The sequence below is a fragment of the Pyxicephalus adspersus genome, chromosome 3 (genome assembly GCF_032062135.1).
Source record: "Pyxicephalus adspersus chromosome 3, UCB_Pads_2.0, whole genome shotgun sequence".
NCBI lineage: Eukaryota > Metazoa > Chordata > Amphibia > Anura > Pyxicephalidae > Pyxicephalus > Pyxicephalus adspersus.
In genome coordinates, this window is record NC_092860.1 from 97,355,724 (window position 1) to 97,376,476 (window position 20,753).

The window sequence follows — 20,753 nt, forward strand, 5'->3', positions numbered from 1 at the left end:
GGAGATATGGAGGTTTGTACACAGAGCTGTGAGGATGCAGAATGACATGGATACTTTATACACACTGGATACATTTCACAGGCAGAGCTCGTGCTATGAGATGGGGGCGGGGCTGCCTGTGTCCCCTTCACATGAAGGCTGAACTGTGTGCTCACCTCTCATCGGCAGCAGCAATCCTCTGAACGGATGACACAGAGCACAGATGGCACAGAGTAGCCTGAGATCTGTGCATGCGAGGATGAGAGCTGCCGAGAGCTGGGCGGAGTATTCAAATCAGCCGGGCGGAGCAACCGGCTAAAAACCTCTGGGGAGAACTATGATAGTGATATGTCATCACTAGGAAACGCATGGAGACATTTCAACCAAACTTGCTATGTTCCATCATTACTCGGAAATGCATCGGGACATTTAAACCAATCTTGCCAGACATATGACTCAGACTCATGTGAGTGCACCGCTGATGTTTGTACAGCGCTGTGCTAAATGTCAGAGCTATATTTGGATGTATGTTTGTATGTATGAGTTAGATATATATTTGAACAGCCCTGTGGTACATGTCAGGTGTATTTGCATGTATTTATGTATCTGCGTGTGTATCGCTTAGTGACAGTATGCCTTTTGCTTACATACTTTTTTTGGACTCTTTTACAAATTTCTGGCCTGTAATAATGCCTTCAAGAAAACGTAAGGCAATTGGCCGAGTGCATTTAAAGGTAAAAAATAAAAATGAAACAACCCCGTGGACAAGAAAATTCTGAGGATAGGAATAGAAGACTTGCTACGCTCTGCGAGAGAGCTACTACATCTAGAGCTTCAGAGACAGTACAACAGCGTGAGACCCAACTACAGGATAAGAGAGATAGAGCTACTACATCTATAGCTTCAGAGACAGTACAACAGCGTGAGACCCGAGTACACGAAATGAGAGAAAGAGCCAGACGATCACAGACTGCACAACATTTTAGCTTATCTTTGGAAGTATTCCACTATGATCCACATAAAGACTTCTCACAGCATGCAAGTGTTACTATCGGAAAAATGGAAATGGTTTGTAGTTACTGTCAATAGAAGAAGTTTAAATCTGAGTCTCCAGGTATTTGCTGCAAAAAAGGGAAAGCTAAACTCTGCCACTGGAAACACCACCACAAGAACTTTAGAATTAAACATCAGCAAATACCTCAGAGCCAAAACATTTTCTTATAAACATTAGAAAATACAACTCATGTTTCTAAATGACACCATTCGGCACCACATCAGTTGTTCGACAGCCTGGATTTCCATCCAAATTCACAGTGCAAGGGCAAATTTACAATAAAGCAGGATTGTTACTTCCGCTGCCAGATCAACGGCCAAAATTTCTATAACTATATTTTATTAAAAAAGAATTAATAGAAACTGACCAGAGGTGCACCTACATCTCAGGAACAAAATTTCAGATTGGAGTTGAAACATATGCCATTATTTAGGTTAATTTAATTTAAATGTATTTTAGTTGTATATTGTTCTTATACTTTTAAACCTGTAAAAAAAAATTTCTTTGATTTACCGCTATAGCTTTATTTGATTGCCATGGCAACAACATACTTTAACCATCATGGAGTTTGGTCTTTGGTTCCCATAGAGGCAACTGTCCCTCTATGGGGCTCACAATCTTTTGTATAGATACATAGAAAGATAAGTAGATGGATAGCTGAGAACTGTAAATATTTGGAAGCTTACTTGGATTTCCCGTTCTCAGGTGCTGCTGACTTATCACTTCAGCAGCTTTTCTCATTACAAGCTCATTATAGGGTGGATGCAACCTTGAAACATCATGTAACTGGCCACAAGATGGGTCTGTAAGGTCTGTAGCGGTGTGTACTAAAGTGTGGGGTCACATTTCTGCTTTAGGGTTTTCCTGCTATACGTAAGGAGCCTCAAGCTTTTACTGTCTGTAAGAAGTATTAAATAAAATATTTGGATGTAATATTTTATGTTTACCTGGCAAAATAAAATTTCAAGATATATTTAATAAATGTATTTTAGTTAGTTCTGACAATAATAAAGGTAAAACATCTAAAACCTATATATTCCCTATATAGGAATATATATATATGTTTTGAATATATATATATAAATATATATATATATATATATATATATATATATATATATATATATATATATATATATATATATTAGTTTTTTTATGCTTTCATTGTACATTTTTCAGGAGAAAATGGGTTAAATGTAGCATCTGTTATTCTTTTAAATACTATTGATATGAAATGAAAAAATAGCTTGGCTGGCCTTTGAGAAGAATGTGCAAAGGAAATAATGTCAAGTGTTTCATGCCAGATTCCTTTCAGTTTGAAATATGAAAATCTTAGGCCCTGGCAGGAATGGCCTCGTACACCCGGGGCCTCGAAATGATTACATCAGGAAGCAAGGGGAAAAAATGTGTTTTTCAGCACGTTTGGCACCAATTTACCAAGCCACATTGTCCAAGAAATGTTTAAATTAAACAAATGCCTGAAAGCTACGGCTTGTACTCCAAATGAAACTAGCTCTGGAATAGAAGCATTGTCGTAATAAAGCCAGAACTGTTTATTAGGGAGCACCTCCACAGTGTTTATTTTCTGTGTTTTCTGAATAGTTTCTTCATTACAATGATTAAGAATGATGCTTTAACACTAAAGATTAATGTGCTTTTATATTACTTTACCTTGCCCTCCTACCCCATCAAAATGCTAATGATATTTTCAGATAAAACCTCTGCATTTTCATACCATACCTATTTTAGACAGAGAAGCATTACCACTTTGTTTCTGTGCAATACACGGAAATCATGCTTGGGGGTGTGCAGACTGCTTTACATGGCTTTCTGAAAACATCCCAGCACCTTGCCTCAATCAGACCCCGAGGTAATATATGTGATCCTGGAATTGGACTTTTCAGTATATATCAAGGCAAAAAACACAAAAACAAACATATTATGAACATTTCTGCAATCCATGCATATTTCCTCTCTTTTTATCACTTTAAAGACCCTACAGATACGGAAACATTTCTGCCACACCTATTCCCGATTTCTATCTCCACAAGTATACACATGCAACGACTGCGAGATGCATGAACGGGTGCTGTACATACAGCACCATTCTGCTCTATGGAAAGGTGAGGTTGGTGAACGACAGAGCGGTGCTCTTTACCCTTTTCTTCCATCACAATTGTTCGTCATCCACGGATCCACCAGGACGGTTGTTTGGACAATGGACAACGAGCACTGTACACACGCAAGATTCTTGTCTGATATCTTCACTGAGCTGATTATCGCACGAAAACCATTGCATGTGTGTAGGTAGCCTTATTGTTTTTTGGGTCTAAATAGGATCTAAACTTGCATTTGCCTAAAAGAATAAAAAGCTTTGGAAACTGTATAAAAAACATATATTGAAACTTAAGGTTTTATTGAGGTTTTATTCCCCTTTTAAAAGTTTTGACCTTCATATGAGTGTGAACGGTCCTGTGTCATTTGATCTGCTGTTCCATCTTTGTTTTAATGCAAGCAACTTTGTATTTGTAGAGTTTCTACAAACATAGCTCTTATTCATAACATCCAAACAGCCTAAGAATGTAGTGAGACTTTTTCATGTAATTTTTAGGCCAAGAGCTTAAAAATCAAGAAACTCCTATGGTCACCTCCCCATTCCTAGTAGACTGTTGCCTTCATCTGTATAATTCTTGTGGCTTATTAACATATTGCAAAGTTAAACACACAGCAAAATCACAGTGATCTGTATCCACAATTCATGTAACATTACATTTATATGTCAAATTCTAGCCTTGTGATTAGATTATAAATAGTGATTGTTAAAGAAGGTGAAATATTTAATCACTTAGGGGTTAAAGTCTATCCACATAATTCTGGTTGTGGTGAGGGGCTTTTTAATTGAAAACCACTATCTTATTAACAACCATGACAGCGTATAGGAGAATTTTCTTCTGGAATCAGCCACAATCACAACGCTTGTTTTAAGGGTAGTGTTTCCTTATATATTCTTCTTATATTTAAACTGTATTTAGCACCAACATAATATGCTGTGTTGTAGATTAAGTAGAGGGTTGCAAATGATACAGTGATAAAAACAATGACATAGGAGGAGGAGATGACTCTACCCAAAGGAGTTTATAATCTATTTGTTCTTAGAATGTAATAAATATGATATCTCATATTCGCCTAACAATCAGTTTGACATGGGACAGAACCAGATTAAAATTGCACTTAACCCTCTGCTCTGTGTGGTTTATCAAAGAAAGTCATTTTTAGGAAAACAGATAAGTTGGTATTGCTGACTTTTCTTTTTAAATATTCTAGATGATTAGCTTTCAATGTTGATCCAATAGTGCAAATGACCCTAATTTGCAGTATTCAGTTCTGAACACATTTTATATGTGAATTACTGTAATACTTTAGTAGGAATGAAAGTTAAATGTGAAACCTTAAATGTTCAATTAGACACCCTTATTGACTGATGCATAATATATTCAATTCTTATATAATATATTCAAATTCTGTTTTTCGATTGTATAAACAGAAAGCACTTGAGAACTCCAAATTATGATGACTGCAGTCCATCCAATTATCCAATGAAGCTAGACAAGCACCTAATATGTCAATCCTATGAAGCATGTCCTTGTGCTATAGGTGAACTGATGGTTTAAAAATGTAATCTATAACGAAAGGAACTTTTAATTCTATCCATTATAGATAGAATTGAAATTTCTTGATATCCATCTATACAGTCAAAGCATACCTGTTGCTGTTCAATGTTTTAAATATACATAGACAACTAAGCAGTTGAATGCTCTCATGAACCATGGATATGATTGTTAGATGGGAGGAGCCTTGTTAAGTTCCCCTGTCTATGTGCAATGTAAAATGATAGAATCAAGTTTTCAATAATCTGTAATGTATAAAGCATTGGTTGTATTTATTGTGACACTCGTTCAATGTTTTAAATATACATAGACAACTAAGCAGATGACAATAAAGTTGTACACATTAGCTGCACACATTTCTAATGCTGTAATCCATAAGAGGAAGTTACAAGAATCACTCCACATTTCATCTTGCATTCTTATCCAGCATCGCAGTAAGCCTAAAAGCTCTGTTTTCCATAAACTCAAATCCTGCATTGCTTGTCTTAAGTTTCTGGCACAGCACAGACATAGCTAAACAACGGATGTCAGGCCGTTCATGCGTCACAAATTCCTAACATTTTGCTTGCTTGCGTTCATATCATATTTTCTGTTTGTGAAATGTATGGGAATGGATGACATAATTTTTATATCTCAGGAACAGCTGCAAGGATAATTTGCTATAGGACAGCATACTTTGTTGTTGGGGTTCATATACTAAGCTGTTCATCAATGTGAAATATCACTCTGCATCAGGTTAAATCACTTAGCATAGTGAATAAGGTAAACTGCTGACTTCAAACATTCAAAAGTTCTGTACATGTTTGCATATTCTTTGCAAAGTGAATTTCCACCACAATCACCCAGCTAAGTGAATTATCGCTTGCACGGGGATAGTTTACTTTGCTGTGTTAACAGCCATTATTATTTTAACAAAACAAACCCATTGCTTCTGAAATTTACTTACTTTGAGTTTATGAGCGTTCAAAGTGAGATCTATACCCACTCACATAATGGCAATACCATTTTAGTCAAATGCATCTGCCTTTGTATTATAGCAATGCCCATAGAGTTTTTTTATGATATACAGTAATGACCATGCATGGCTCTAAATTTGTTGTTTAATGTACAAGGTTTGAAAAAAATGAATCCCATATGTTCACATAAGTGATTGTATTAGTTGATATAGTTACAGTAGTGTTGTAGGGAAACCCATGGGATTTTTAAGTGTCATGAAATATTCTGTTATTCTCTCAAAATGACCAAAAAACATTATTGGGGGTAATCTGGTTCTCATGGACCATGGATATGATTGTTAGATGAGAGGAGCCTTGTTAAGTTCCCCTGTCTATGTGCAATGTAAAATGATAGAATCAAGTTTTCAATAATCTGTAATGTATAAAGCATTGGTTGTATTTATTGTGACACTCGTTGCCTGGAGGTAGATGTAAATCCCTGGCTGGAAGTATGAAAAATGCTGACTTTAGGATGTTTAGTTGTGGCTTTAATGCCGAAGGCCTGATTGTTTCTTCCTTACCTAAAAGATGCTTTAAATAACAGCTTTAAGCAGTTTTGTATGGTTAGACCACTAAAGGACCCAGTATATGAATATACACATATAAATTGTTGGCTGGACACATCAGGATAGGCCCTTGTTATTCAGAGTTTGTGTTCTTAATTTGTATTCTTGCTTCAGGTACAGGTTTCTTTAAATACTTGCAACAACATTTTAAATTGTCTTGTCAAGGTTGTATGGCTGACAGGCAAAGTCTAAAAAGGCTTCCCAACAAGGCCCAACCTCACACATTCATACTCACAATCCACTACATTGAACTGCCTCGATGACCAGTAGAAGTGTACAAAGGGCAGGAAGACGATGACAAGCTCTGGCACGTAAAGGTTACTATATTATTATATATCAGCTTTAATGATGGGGAGCTTGGATGACACTCAGGGAAGGAACAATTTTATTGAGAAACAGTTGGAAGAATTACAAAGTCCACAAGTTTCTTGAGTGTAGTTCTCTCTTCATCAGGGGTGATTATTAACAATACAGTAATATACATGTGTATGTAAATCTACTGTAATGTCATAGAATGTGTCTCTGTATTAAAGGGAAGTTTTACTTATTTATTATTTTCATTGTGCAGGTATTTTGAGATTCATGTTGTTTTATTGTTTCATCGGAAGCAATATTTTCAATACACAAGATTGTAGTTATCCTTGGTAGTAAGATCATCTTTTTCACTGCTATCACTATGATCCTGAGGTCTTATGGTAATACCTTTGTATACCTTTGCCCCTGGTTGTTTAAAGTAAGCAGCGTGTTATGCGCTCAATTGTGAAGGCCTGTCAGTAGGCAAACTATCCTGGAAAGACTTCCATGGAAAAAGACTGCTTTGCACAAACTTGGGAGTGTCGACCCCAGTGTACATTGACAGAGAGGCAGCACTGGAGACAGACATTGGCCTTGGGAGAGAAAATTGCTCCGGAGAATCCTAGGTAGGAAGACCCTGAATAAAGATACTGTCAAGCTTACTGATCTGCACAGTTGTACAGGGAAATACGATTTTCCTCTCCTGGTCATAGCTGTCAGAACAAACTCAGTCCTGTTATTTTAATGGGGCTTGTCCTATTATATATTATGTGCTCTTCTGTGCACACCTGGAGGTCAGTTATATCCCCGCTGTATTACTAAGAAAAATTTCCTGTAATAAAAGGGATAAAATACCTACTTCTCCAATGGCCCATTTCCACGGCATCAAGGTTCTTCAGACTCTAGCATTTGACACTAAGTCATTTCTGTGTCCTGAATGCTAAAGGGCCTGACATAACGCTGCAGTGCTAGAAAGCGAAGGTAGGAGACGTAGGCCAGCAACATTTTTTTTTTCTTTAAAACTGAACTTCTGTTTGAAATTCTTTAAACAAGTGACAGTGTTTCATAAGACTGGTATCTACTTATATTACACATGAACATATAGTCATCCTGGGCCATTCTTCTCTTTTGGGCATTGGGTAACTGCATGGACCCTCTTGTGTACATTAATACATTTGTGTTAAGAGAAGCACTTTTGTGTGTATCATTTAAAAAGTGACATATTCTAAGCTATTCAGGATTTAGAAAATGAAGCATGCTGGCTGCTGGTTGTTTGTACTGCACTTTTTATTGCTTTCAAACAATATCTTGTAAGTGGGCATTATTGTTGATTGTGATAAAGAATATACCCATGACAAGAACTCATAGAAATCAATGATGCCCATTTAGCTACCAAAAAGAAGCTGCTGTGCATTATTACACTGAAACTTCATTGGTTAGACCTACTTCTTTTTTTTTATTTACCATGTTTCATAGACATTTATGTGCCATTAGGATTACTGTGTCTTTTAGGTAAATTCACTGTTTGTCTTGTGAACAGAAAGAGTAAAGGAGCACACCTAAACCTCTCTGTCAACTAAAAGTCATGGTTTCCAGGTTTATGGTACACCCTAGTCATGCTAAATGAAAAAGACAACCAGACATTTGTCAAAAAGGTTTACTTATGTATGGCTGTTGTGGCTTTAACATCTTACATGACTTGAACGTTAAACTCATTTACCTAGTATGGCATTTATTTTTTAGAAAGTGCCTTTAGATTTTATGGCCATAATTCTAAGATCGATACGTTGTAGTAATAGATTCTTGAGCTTTGTCATGATTTTCATCATGACACAACCATTTGGATGTTCAGCCCGTTTCTTACAGGGATTTTTCCCAATATTTTTCCAAAGTCAAATAAGCAGTTTAAATAAACCTTTGTCAATGAAATGTATTTTAAGGTGTTTTTAAAATGAGACGCTAACATCAAAGCCTTCATCCCAAACAATATGACAATAAGACTCAAATAGATAATGACTTTTCGGAAATCCATTCCAGGTTTTCTGTATCACCCAGCTTCACTGATGAAAATTTAGAAAAAGTTTAAAAGCTTTAATAAGCTTCTCTCTCTCTCCTCACACACCTATGTATGTAGTCAATATATGAAAGGATGTACTATAGCTTATTTGAAGGCTAAAATGTGACTATAGGTATATAAATATATATATATATATTTATATATATATATATATATATATATATATATATACATACAGCACTCAAATACAGCATGCAAAAAACTCATTTTCTTTCCTCGGATCCTTGGACAAGAAATATGCAGGGGTGCAGAGTTTATCTTCACTGTTAAAGTTCAGTCTGTCATGCTTGAGATATCTCTAACTAGGAAAAGTTAATCAGCAATCTGATTTGTGCCTGTCTGCTGAGAGATGCCCCAGCTACTAACAGTGTCAATGAGAGGCTACTAAAAGCCACTCAGCATTGCATGCTTGATTGGAAAGAGGCAGGATTACTAACCTCGGCTTCCTGCCCTTCCATCTACACTGGATCACTGTGTCACAAACATCCTGCTCAAACTATGATTCTTTTGGTTTGTGACTGATGAAAACCTCTTGGATATTGACCAGAAAACTTTCCAGACCTCCTTTCAAAAATCTGAAGAACAAAAGGGAATGCTGGAACAAACTCAAAGGATTTATAATTCACTAGGTTCCTGTTATACTAACCTTAAACAATGGCCACTAAAACAAAAACCTTATTTTTTTATATATTTAACTTTCATGTTCTGTCATATTTTACAATTTTGTTAATTTCTTATCCAGGCTTGTTCATGTCAAAATCGGAATAAATTTACATGCAATGCAATGTTTGTAGAACTTTGTACCCTAAAGTTTTTCTTATCATAAGAACAAAGACTTTGCAGAATAACAGCAGTTACTGCTTTGGATTTCCTTTTTCAATTTTTTTTTCCAGTTATATTTACATAGTTTTACAGTGATTTTGCCAATAATACAATTCCATTCCTGGGACCTCAATAATGTAATAGGGATCTGTTCAGTAGTTCATAGTGGTAAACCAGTTAGAGCTGTTCTGTATTTCTAACAGCATTAGCCAACAATATATATATATATATATATATATATATATATAATGGTATATCAACAATATATATTATGTTAAAATTAGTCACTTTTGATAGTTGTTCGGGTTTTCATATACTTCACTATATGATAACCTTTAGTTATCATATGCTGAACATTGCTGAAAATTAGGCCTAATGGCAGGATCAACAGTATAAACGTTTCTCTTACATATTAAAATTGTTTAAAATAATAAAAATAATAAGATACTTTGGTGATTGGTTTTACATATATTTTAAAATCCTACTGAATCCAAAACTAATGTCTAAGTTTTAGGTGGCCATTAGTGGGTAGAATTCTCTACTGTCTTGTTTATATCTATTGGAAGCCCTCTGTTTTAGCTGAAGTTAAACTTAAGTTGTTTTCCCTACACCACATTATAATCTAAATGTTGGCAGCCAATAGAGATAACTACAGAGCAACTTTTTACTTACATAAAAAGAAAGGTTGAAAAAAGACAGTCCATTAAGTTCAACCACTAGGGAAGTAAACATATCCCAGATAAAAACTCTATGGACATAGTTGGTCCAGAGGAAGGCAAAAAAAACCCTGGGACAATTTGTTTCAACAGGGGAAAAAATCCTTCCTGAGGCAATCGGATGTTACCTGGATCAACAGTAACTGTTTTGGTTTTTTTAACTTTAGAGCCCTACCCTTCCTAGCGGTCTAATTCCGTCCAAATTTCCATGCAAAAAGCGGTACAATATTTTGCATGGAAATCTATTTTTCATTGTAGGCTATAACTCTTAGGCATAACTCACTGATATTTATTAAATGTATTTATAAACTTTAAATAACAAAACACAAAAATCTGGTAATATATATATATATATATATATATATATATATATAATATAGTTAAATATATTTTATGAATATTTCTTTGTATTGGACTCAATACAGCTATTTTGTATTGAATGCAATACAAAATTATTTGAATTTCCTGCCCATCCTCATGCCCGCACCAACGTCTACAGGAAACCCGGTAGATCTCGCCTCTGCACTTCGCGGCTAGGGATCAGAGGAGCAGGAGTGTCCCCAGGACCTGCGGGGACCAGCAGGACACTGGGGGACAGTGACAGAGCAAGGTAGGTAAGTGGGGTTTTTTTTAGTTAAAAGCGACCCCGAGCATGACTCTGGATTACCGGCCTGGAAAATCCACCCAGAGTCACACTTGGGATTACCACTAGGGGGTAATACCCGGTTATATTCTGTGCTTCTAGAAAAAACATCCAGCTTTTTCTTAAAGCAATCTATAGTAGTTGCTGAAACTACTTCCTGAGGCAGTCGATTCCACATTTTCACAGATTTTACAGTGAAGAATCCCTTCCTTATCCGGAGATTAAACTTCTTTTCCTCCAGACACAAAGAGTGCCCTCTTGTTCTTTGTAACATTCTCATTCTCTGAATAATTGAGAAGAGAGTTCTCTACATGGACCATTTATATATTTATACAGGGTGATCATATCCTCCCTTATACGTCTCTTCTGAAGGGAGAATAGATTCAGTTCAGCTAATATCTCCTCAAAGCTGAGCTCCTCCATTCCTTTTATTAGTTTAGTTGCTATTCTCCGCACTCTCTCCAATTGTTGTTGTCAACAGCAATTGTCATCTCCAGCAGGGATATAAATAAGAGTGGAAAAATGACTCTGTTATATTCATAACATTCATATTACACTGATAAGATACTTCTTCCTACATCTGTCATCATGATTTTTGCCAGCAGATGGATTTATCAGAGCCTGATTGGCTCATAGTCTTGAGGTGCGTACACACTTCCAATTTTTATCGTTCAAAACGAACGACGAACGATCGATTGGGCAAAAAATCGTTCGTAAAAAAGTAACCAACAACGCCGACGAACGAGGAAAGTTGTTGGAAACGAACGACCGGACCGGCGGATCGGATTGGATGACGATCGTTGACCATCGTTCGTGTGTACGGTCGTTCGTTGATCGTCCATGGGCTGAGCATGCGTAATGAACGAACGTTCGCTCACTTCCTGTCGTGCACGTCACTCCCTGTATCGCTCAAACGATCGTATCTATTGTGTGTACAATATCTACGAACGATCGTGTCGTTATCTCTATGTGCAGGATCGGTGCTATACGATCGTTCGTAGATATCGTGCAGGATCGTTCGTCGTTCGTTTTCCAACGATAATAATTGGAAGTGTGTACGTAGCTTTGGTTCTCTCTGTCCCAGTTTTTTAGTACTGCTGTGAAAAAAATTACAGAAGTCCACTTAGGTACTTACACTAGTTAATTAAGGAGTACATTCTTTTTTTCTTTTAATATATTAGTGTGTTTTTTGGTCTTCTCATGTCTTCCTGGAATTCAGCTTTCAAGACACGAAAGAAGATGCAACAGATAGATAGGAATACAAGACGAGATAAATTGGGTCAGAAGGTGAATGACACACATTTAAATATCACCTACATAAAAGTAATTTCAGAATCCAAATAAGCTATTTGGACCATATACATAGATGAAAAGGAATTGGGTTTTCAAACAAGGTGGTTTTAGTATAAAAGTAGTAGGGTTTCTTAAGGAACAATTTGGTATTTTTAAATAAATTGCTGTTTTTTTTTGTTTTCTTTGTATCTTGGTAGTTCTTTAATAAGCCCCTTATAAATTTTAATTCATGACCCAGTCCTATTGTAAGGTAATATGGTAATATAAATGAATGAGTATTTGTGAAATTTCTTATGTTAATTTCAACTTTTTCTTCAATAGTTCGGGGTCTGGGCATGTAGCTGATCGTGTTCTAGCTCAGCTGTTGACAGAAATGGATGGAGTAGAACAACTAAAAGATGTGGTGATATTAGCGGCTACAAATCGCCCTGACTTAATAGACAAGGTAAGACCTTTCTAATAATAACATTTTTATAAGACTGTGCAGTAGAAGCGCTGGAACTGTACAGATGAATGACATGGTTGAGCTTAACTTGGAACGCGATGTGGTTAATAGAGAAAAATGAATATTCAATATACATTTTGTTTTGTGTTCCACATTTATTTATTTTAATTTTCTCTGCTTCTACACTCAGAACAAACTGTTCAACAGAAGTGACAATTACTTGTCACACACTTGACACACTATAACAATACCTGGTGCTCAAGTAGTTGCAGCAAGCTACCTTGCTAACAAAAAAACCCAAAAAAACAGCAATTTAGGCAAAGTCAAAGAGGTTAGGAAATTGAACTTTTATGTGCAGCAATTTTGACATACTTTCTTTTCAAGTTTTTCTTTTACTTTTTTGGGTATTTTATCCACCATATTGTTTGCAGTAACATCACGCGATGCATTGTTTATACAATTTAAAATGTTTTATGAAGTTGATTATATTATATATGAATTGTTTCAGTCATAAAACCAAAATCTAAATTGTAACTAAAATATTACAGTTTATATACTGAAGTGTGAAAGAATTTAGACAGAAATACTGAAATCTGTTTAGCAGATTCATACTGTAATGGCATTATAGGTGCGATTTTCTGCTTTTTAAGGGTATTGAAAGTAATTTTCTGTTGTAGTCTTATCTGTTTGTTTATAAAACTACCTTTTTTTTATTTTATTTCAAACCAGTGGCTGAATGGAAATGGCCACTTGCTACAAATTCTGTGATGACTCTATAAACCCATGTGTACATTATTCTTATTCATGTATTTTAGGAGCTAATTTTAACTGTCAAAACTGTGTGACGATAATGAAAGTGTCATTTCCACAGAGAAGTTACTGGCTCAATGCAGGATGGTAGTGAGAGCTGAAAATAGGATTACTTTGTCTCCTATTGAGCTCCATGTAAATGTCAGACACATTAGCCTGAATGCAAAGGACAAGGCACAAAATAAACGCAGAGGTTATGGTCTGTGATGGCACCCTGGGGCCCTTGACAGCCTTTCTCCACCTTATCATAGAGTGTAGAAAAGATGCATCCTCAAGTGTCCAATTTACATAAGAATGACAGGATGTGATTGGACAAATGAAGATGAATGAAAGGCAGTGATGTCAGGCAGGGCTATTGTTTGAAGATGGATGGGGGGGCCTGAGTTCCATCCAGCTTCAGGCGCTTCCTCACAGCTCAGAATAGCTGCAGAAAGGACACCAGCACACAAAGGATCTCATTGAATGCCAGACAGATGGGAGTTTATATTTTCTTAGTAGCTGTCATTGGCTGTGATCTTGTAGAACTAAATTGTCTTCATTAAAATAAACATTTGCGTGACAGGATCATGAAAGATTTCTTGGGTACATGAATAAAGGGTAGAAAAACACTAATTATCTTGCTGTCAGTTTTAGGTAAAATCGTATCATGTCTTAATCAGGTAAATACTCTGTACTTAAAGCTTGCCGATGCCCTGTTAAGGTGCCTAGACCGAAGCTTCTTACTGTGCTGAATGCAGGCTAAACTCCATGCAGGTCTGAGAGCACCAATGGACACACTGGTTGCATATTTAATAAATGTTTATTTAAATACAAGTATTATCAATACATTAATTTGACTTGTTGCAAGGCTCTTGTAACCTCTTACAAAACAGCATTCAGATTTAAAGGAGGGAGGATCTGCCACCACATGAGGCAGTTAGGTGTTCTGCATTCATGTGTGCAGACAAGAAACAGGCTGAAAGGAGGAGAGAGTGGAGAGATAAACTCATCTTCCTGTTTCTGATCCATAACTATCTAGTCATTTCCTGGGGGCAGGGAGGGGACTTAGCCATGTTGAGAACAGAGAGAGTAGTCAGGTAGGACTAAGAAATACCAAACAATTCCTATGTATGTAATTTAGGTGCAACTTTAAGCCTACCAGAGACATATTAAACTCTTGTCAGAGATGTGACTTCATACTAAATCTTGTAAAGAAAAGTTATTAAAACATATATGTGCCATTTAATATTAAATAATGAATTTGTACTGTGTACAAGTTTTTTTCAGATAGAAAATTAGACAAGGATATTTGTAATCCGCTGGAAAATTGCAGAAAAGTAGTTTTAGTTGCACAGGTTTTCTGGTAAAACTTATCAAACACAAGTCAATTGTACAAAAGATCTTATAAAATTAACCATGCGGCTCGAAATCGCCCTTTTCTGTAGAACTCCATCTCATTTTTTTAGTTGCTTATGCTTGATTTAACCTATTTAAAATTCCTGATGAGAAATTCTGTATTTTTGTGTTTTTCTTGTGAAAAGACAGTCTTATTACAAGGAAGGATAAAGTGTTAGCTGGATTTGTCAAAGTCTCCCAAATGTCAGGGGTAACCTCCAACAGCATAAAATAAAATATTGCCTAGTTAGTACAGTTCACCTATTGACCAGGCCCATTCATTGATCTATCGATACTGCCTTCCCTACCCTGGCCACAAATAGTATGGAAAGCTCCTGCGTCTGAGTAATTTTATTGGTGAGGAAACAAACCTGGAATCTCCCACATTTATTCAGCAAAATGACACCTGCCACATCCCAAAATTACCAAATAGTAGGAAAAAGAAAGACAAGGCACTTTAAAGGCAGTGTAAATAAATATATATATGTTTTCAATGTCACTGGTATTGTTGAATTTTACAACTGTTAGTTACTCGGCAACATATTCATGTGTGTGTGTGTATATATATATATACTACCTTTAAAGTCCCTCATCTTTCCTTTTCCTACTAATTTTATTGGTGATCAGACTGAGGGAGAGTGGTGTCACTCATGAGAATTCCCAAGAAATGTTTAATGGATATATAGCTTAAACATTAATCTAAAATAATACTGTTTTTATTTAAATCTTTTATTATTATTTTTTTCAGTATATATACATTTAACAATAAAAAATCTGTAAACACACATACAACACAGCTACCATCAAATCCTCAAACCACATGTACAGACCAAGTATGGAGTTTACCCATAAGGTGGGTTGCCATCTAAGTAATTAAAAGAAAGAAAGAGTGACATTTACCCTACAAATTCATGAAATTAGATTCCATGAGGCTTCCTGAGTGTCAGAGGAAAAAATTCAAACCTCATCTTCGGGAGCTTGTAAATAAAAAACAGTGACTCCATAGGGAACACTAACCTCTGATTAGGAATCAACAAAGTGTTAGTAGTAGGTCAATAATTGAGGAGTCAAGATAGGTAAGCCCGGAACCATGAAGATTCCTTAAACCAGGACCAGGCTAACCAGATAAGTAAATGCCTACTGATCCAAACAGCTGTTCCATATGTTAGAGGGAGAGATCCTTTGTTTTCAATACCTAGGTATGATCAATCTAGTCACTGCCAGAAGTAGCAGTTCGGATCAATCTTGGAATTATAGATAGCAGTGTGATCCTCAGATTGTTAGGTATGTACAGCCAATAAGAGTTGATTTGTTTTTTTTTATCAAACCTGATGCCTACTTTCATAATAATATCAACCAGTGTATGGCACCTTCAGCCAGTTTATACTTTTTGACGAGCTGAATAGGTAGATAGCTGAATAGTTTTCTCCTGGGTAATAAAGTAATTGTAGTAGTAGCCATAGTAGCATAAAATACCACTAACCTGTAAAAAACCCATGCATGAGTAAGTTGTGTATGTAGTTTACTCAATAGACAGGTTTCAAAAGTACAAGGAGCAAGAAAGTCCAACTTAATTTTCAGAAAAGTGTAAATATGTAACTAGGAAAGAATAATCCTAGAGAGAAAGCAGTCCAGTGTTCAGATTCATTTTAAATAATACCAGATCTGGAATAATTTATTTTTCATGGATTTGAAGCAGTAGTAAATTTAAAAGAAGAATGTATGGGTGTACTTATTTTTTTCACATTACAAATCTGCATTTTCATTCATTTACATTATGAAAACAAGTGCGCCATTACAATTCTGTGTATCATATGTACATATCATGGTTATCCATAGTCACTGCTCCAATGAAGATTCAATATTTGCCTGTTGGTTGCCCGATATTACTCCATTATCTAAGAACTTTAATTTCTTAAAGTCTACCTAGTGGACGAAAAGCAACAAACTGACAATAGGTGGCATTGCTGCAAATCATCCAAGATTCCATTGCTGGGTGCTTCTGACATCACTGAAAACTTAAAGAACAACATCTTCCTGGAATTTAGTTAGGACATTTTAATTGCATATTCCACAAATTGGTATTTCTATAATTATGGAATTATTCATTTTATCCTTTTTATATGCAAAAGTGTAAAGTTTCAGGAAGTGGCAAAAACAGCCGATTTATACAATTGTATATTAGTAGTAAGTAGTATAGTAGTACACGGTATTGTTTAAAATGCTACCCCTCCAAAATTAAGCGTTTCCAATTATGTATTTTTTGCATATTCTAACAGTTAAGTTCCACAGCCTTAGGCATATGTACCAGTTTAGGGACTTGTATGCAACTTTACAACTTGATTTGATAAATGTATTTGTTTTTTCAGTAGTATATATATATATATATATATATATATTGGAGTTTAATAATCCTTAAGCATGGTGGCAGCATTAGTTTTATATTGTAAACCCTTTCTTTTTATTTTTGCTTGGTAATCCTGTGAATAACATACTTTCTCTGGGTGGCTATAATTACTCTTCTACATAATAGAGGACACATTTGGTACACAGGCTGGACTTCAAACGCATTTTTTTCATCTCTATTTCATCTACATTACAATTGTCGTTTACAGAAGTAGTGTGATCATTTAAGAATACTTATGATTTTATATGAAAGTGCTATATTTCTGGATACAAGTGTTTCCTATACTTGCCCTAAATGTTCTTAGTTTGAAAAAGAAAACTAAAGCATCCACCGTATCTAGTAAACTGTGATTTATTACATTTTTGTTTTGGAGTTTATCTGTTATTTAAGTGTTAAGCAAGTAATTGTGTGCTAAATCGTAGACACTTTTTTGTGTTCCACATTGAGTACTCCAAAATAGGGCCAATGAAATTTACTAGACAAATGGACTATATTTTTTTCTTCTGCTTTAACTGTTACCAAACATATACTGCACAGCAGATAGTTTGCACATGGTATTACATGGTGTGATTTTAAACATGTGCTTTACTTTCAAGGTAGCATATTGTAATCATTTTAACTGGTCTCAGGTTAGCATAGCATCAGCCATGTTTTTATCATTGGCACAGGAGGAAATGTGACATAACCAGAGGGTAAATTGATTTTACCAGCAGAGTGATAGAACATTGATGCCTTTGTCTGGTAATTTCCATTTCCCTGTCATCACTGTAGTTGGGTTTTTACTTGTTCAAAACTTATTACAGTTCTCTAGAAAACAGAGGGCTTTTCCTAAAGTATAGCTAATAAATATTTCCCAGGTGTTCAGCAGTGATTTTTTTAACTGCTTGATTGTCAGAGCTTTAAAGAAGAGCAGTAAATCAGTGGCACAGGCCTGCAGGCCCAGGTATAATAAAACAGGGTGGTGACAGCTGAAGAACACTGCCACTTTTTGAGAGATTTATTGCTGAGAGAGGAGAGCTTGCCTTTGGAAATGACTCTGCTTCATTAGAGGGAAACTAAAAAGCAAAATTTTAAGCTGTTTTTTTATGAAGAAGTATGTATGTATAACATTTATACTGTGTATAAACAAAAGGAAAGGAAACACAAACATAAGACATGGCTTATTTAATAAGGCAAAGTACACGGTTTGGTTACTCACTGCAGCCAATGAATTCTTTTTTAAATCTCAGTAAACACTCTAGCTTGATCCACAAACCTTTGCCGATCTTTACAGTCAGAATCACTGTCCTTCAATAACTTTAAATATAATCTCCCCCACCCCCCATCTCGAAAGGAGCGTCAGCCACCAGTGTCTCCAGATGCCCGGAAGACTGTATATATATGTATAAAAATAACCATACCAGGAGACAGTTATCTTTTATTTTTCATCTCCAGGTCAAATTATTGTCAATTGTACTTGAAAATCTGACATGTGTACAGTGGTCCCCTGATGTCGTTTATCAATCCATCCTAGCGGATCAATGAATGACTGCTGCCAAAGGAGAAGGGTATAGGACGGGCCATACACTCAGCCTCCCCCTCTCCTCTCCATTGAACAGAGCAGTGCTATGTGTACAGCGCTGGTTCATTCATCTGTCACTGGAAATGATCGCAAAAGATCATTTCCAGCAACAGAAATCTTACATGTGTACTTAACCTTAAGGTGAACCCTTGCTTTAAAGGGCTAAGCAATAGATTCACTTTATTGCTGGCAACCTAGCAGTGTAGAGACACCTTCCTTTCATTTATCAGCTAGTGAAATGCTCAGTAGCTGGGGGCATGTGGAGCAGTGTCTTAACTTCTCTCCAAGAGTTTTGCTCTGCCACCTTCCAATGCATTGGTCCTGCCCTGTTGGTAAACAGTAGAGATTCTTGCATCAGATAGTTAAATAAAGTGGGATAAGGTGCAAGAGTGGACATTTGTTTCTTGTTGAGATACACTGGTTGGCGAAACAAAATACACACACTCTAATACTCACACACTCTAATATTTCATAGAACCGTCTTTGCTTTGATTAGACTGGGGAACACATTTTTTGTTGAGTTAGATTTTACACGTTTTTTTTTACAAATTTTTGGGAAGTGAATCCAGAAATGACCCCAATTTTTTACATCAAGCTGCAATGGATTGATTACCACAGCAAAAGCAACAGCATTTGGATAGCACAACACTCATCTGATGTGTAGCTGGACACATTGCACACAGACCTGCAACTATATTGCTGTCATGTGTCAAATGATCAGAAAACTCTTAGAGTTTATAGTGTATAGCACAAAAAACAAGTTCATTAATTAATTACAAAGATTTAAAAAATTAAATAACAATGCAAGTTCAAAATTTTTTCCACACATTGGGCCTGATTTATTAAAGCTCTTCAAGGCTGCAGAGAATACTTTTTTTAACAGTGAAGCTCAGTGATCCAGCAAACCTGGAATGGATCTGGTCCAGGACTTAAAACTTTTAAAAACAAATAGCAAATGACGTTGAATAAATCCATTCCCGGTTTGTTGGATCACACAGCTTCACTGATGAAAGTGTATACTCTCCAGCCTTGGAAAGCTTTAATAAAGCAGGCCCAATATTTTTGTTTGCAATAATTATGCCTTATTTATTTTTTGGGCACTAACAGTTTTCAGGAGAAGCTTTTAGGGTATTCTCAAGTCGTGGATAAAACACTACTGATTTGTAGTGCTCATACTTCTTGGTACAAAGTTTGGTAATACTGGAGTATCTTAGTCCTTAGTTAACAGAGATATTTTCCTCGGATGGCCTAGATAACTAAACTATTTATTTTGTTAGCTTTTAAAACTTAATCATTTTTTTCCATTATGTTAGTAAGGAGATAAAATTTCTGTTAATGACAGACATAATTCACCACCTTTTTTTTCTTCAAGCATATGCTGTGCAATGTAACACCTCATTAACTTTACCAAGCTTATCAATGGGATGTTATCTTGTGCTTTACAAAGATTTAATGCACTCAGTGCACCTTTTATCCTTATCTTCTACAGGATGTGTGCAATAAGTGCTGGCTCTGTGTCTCAGACTGGGAATGTTACCTGATTACCAGTAGAAGTGTCCTGCCCATATGTCTGTGTTGCTGTATTACCTGGAAATAGTATGCTTTCAGCAGGACACCTTTGTGTGTTTATCATCAGTGTTACCTATAATTATCTTTTGTACTTTATGAGAATTAGGTCACCTCTTACCAACCCATGGTCTTTGTTTTTAAACTTCAAATATTTTAGTATTAGTACACTCTGGTTGTATTGTGCTTCTGTTCCTCTGATTATATGTCTATATACATTATTTTTTACCTTTGGCAACTGTAAATGTGAAGGTTTTGTGTGGTGTTCCTGCTTTAGTAGTTTTAAGAATATAAAACCAATCTAGTACAACCTTTTTATTCGGTATAAGGAAAAGTTGTGTTGTATTGGTTATTGAGTATGATAAATTTTGTATGGGATTGGTGACAGTCAGATTATAAAAGGTTCAGTGGATTAGTTGCAAAGAAAAATGTGTTAAATTAGTGACAGATTCTGATTAAAAGTTGACTTGTATTGGTAAGTCA

General features: G+C 35.8%; 1 protein-coding gene across 2 annotated transcripts in view; it reads left to right on the plus strand.

The window, feature by feature from the left end:
* The window catches only part of AFG2A (AFG2 AAA ATPase homolog A), a 210,471-nt gene that overhangs the window by 57,977 nt on the left and 131,741 nt on the right, over positions 1-20,753 (plus strand). For both annotated transcript variants that reach the window (XM_072405798.1, XM_072405799.1), the window contains exon 14: positions 12,429-12,552. In XM_072405798.1, the coding sequence (XP_072261899.1) occupies positions 12,429-12,552 (124 nt within the window). The remainder of the gene's footprint in view (positions 1-12,428; positions 12,553-20,753) is intronic.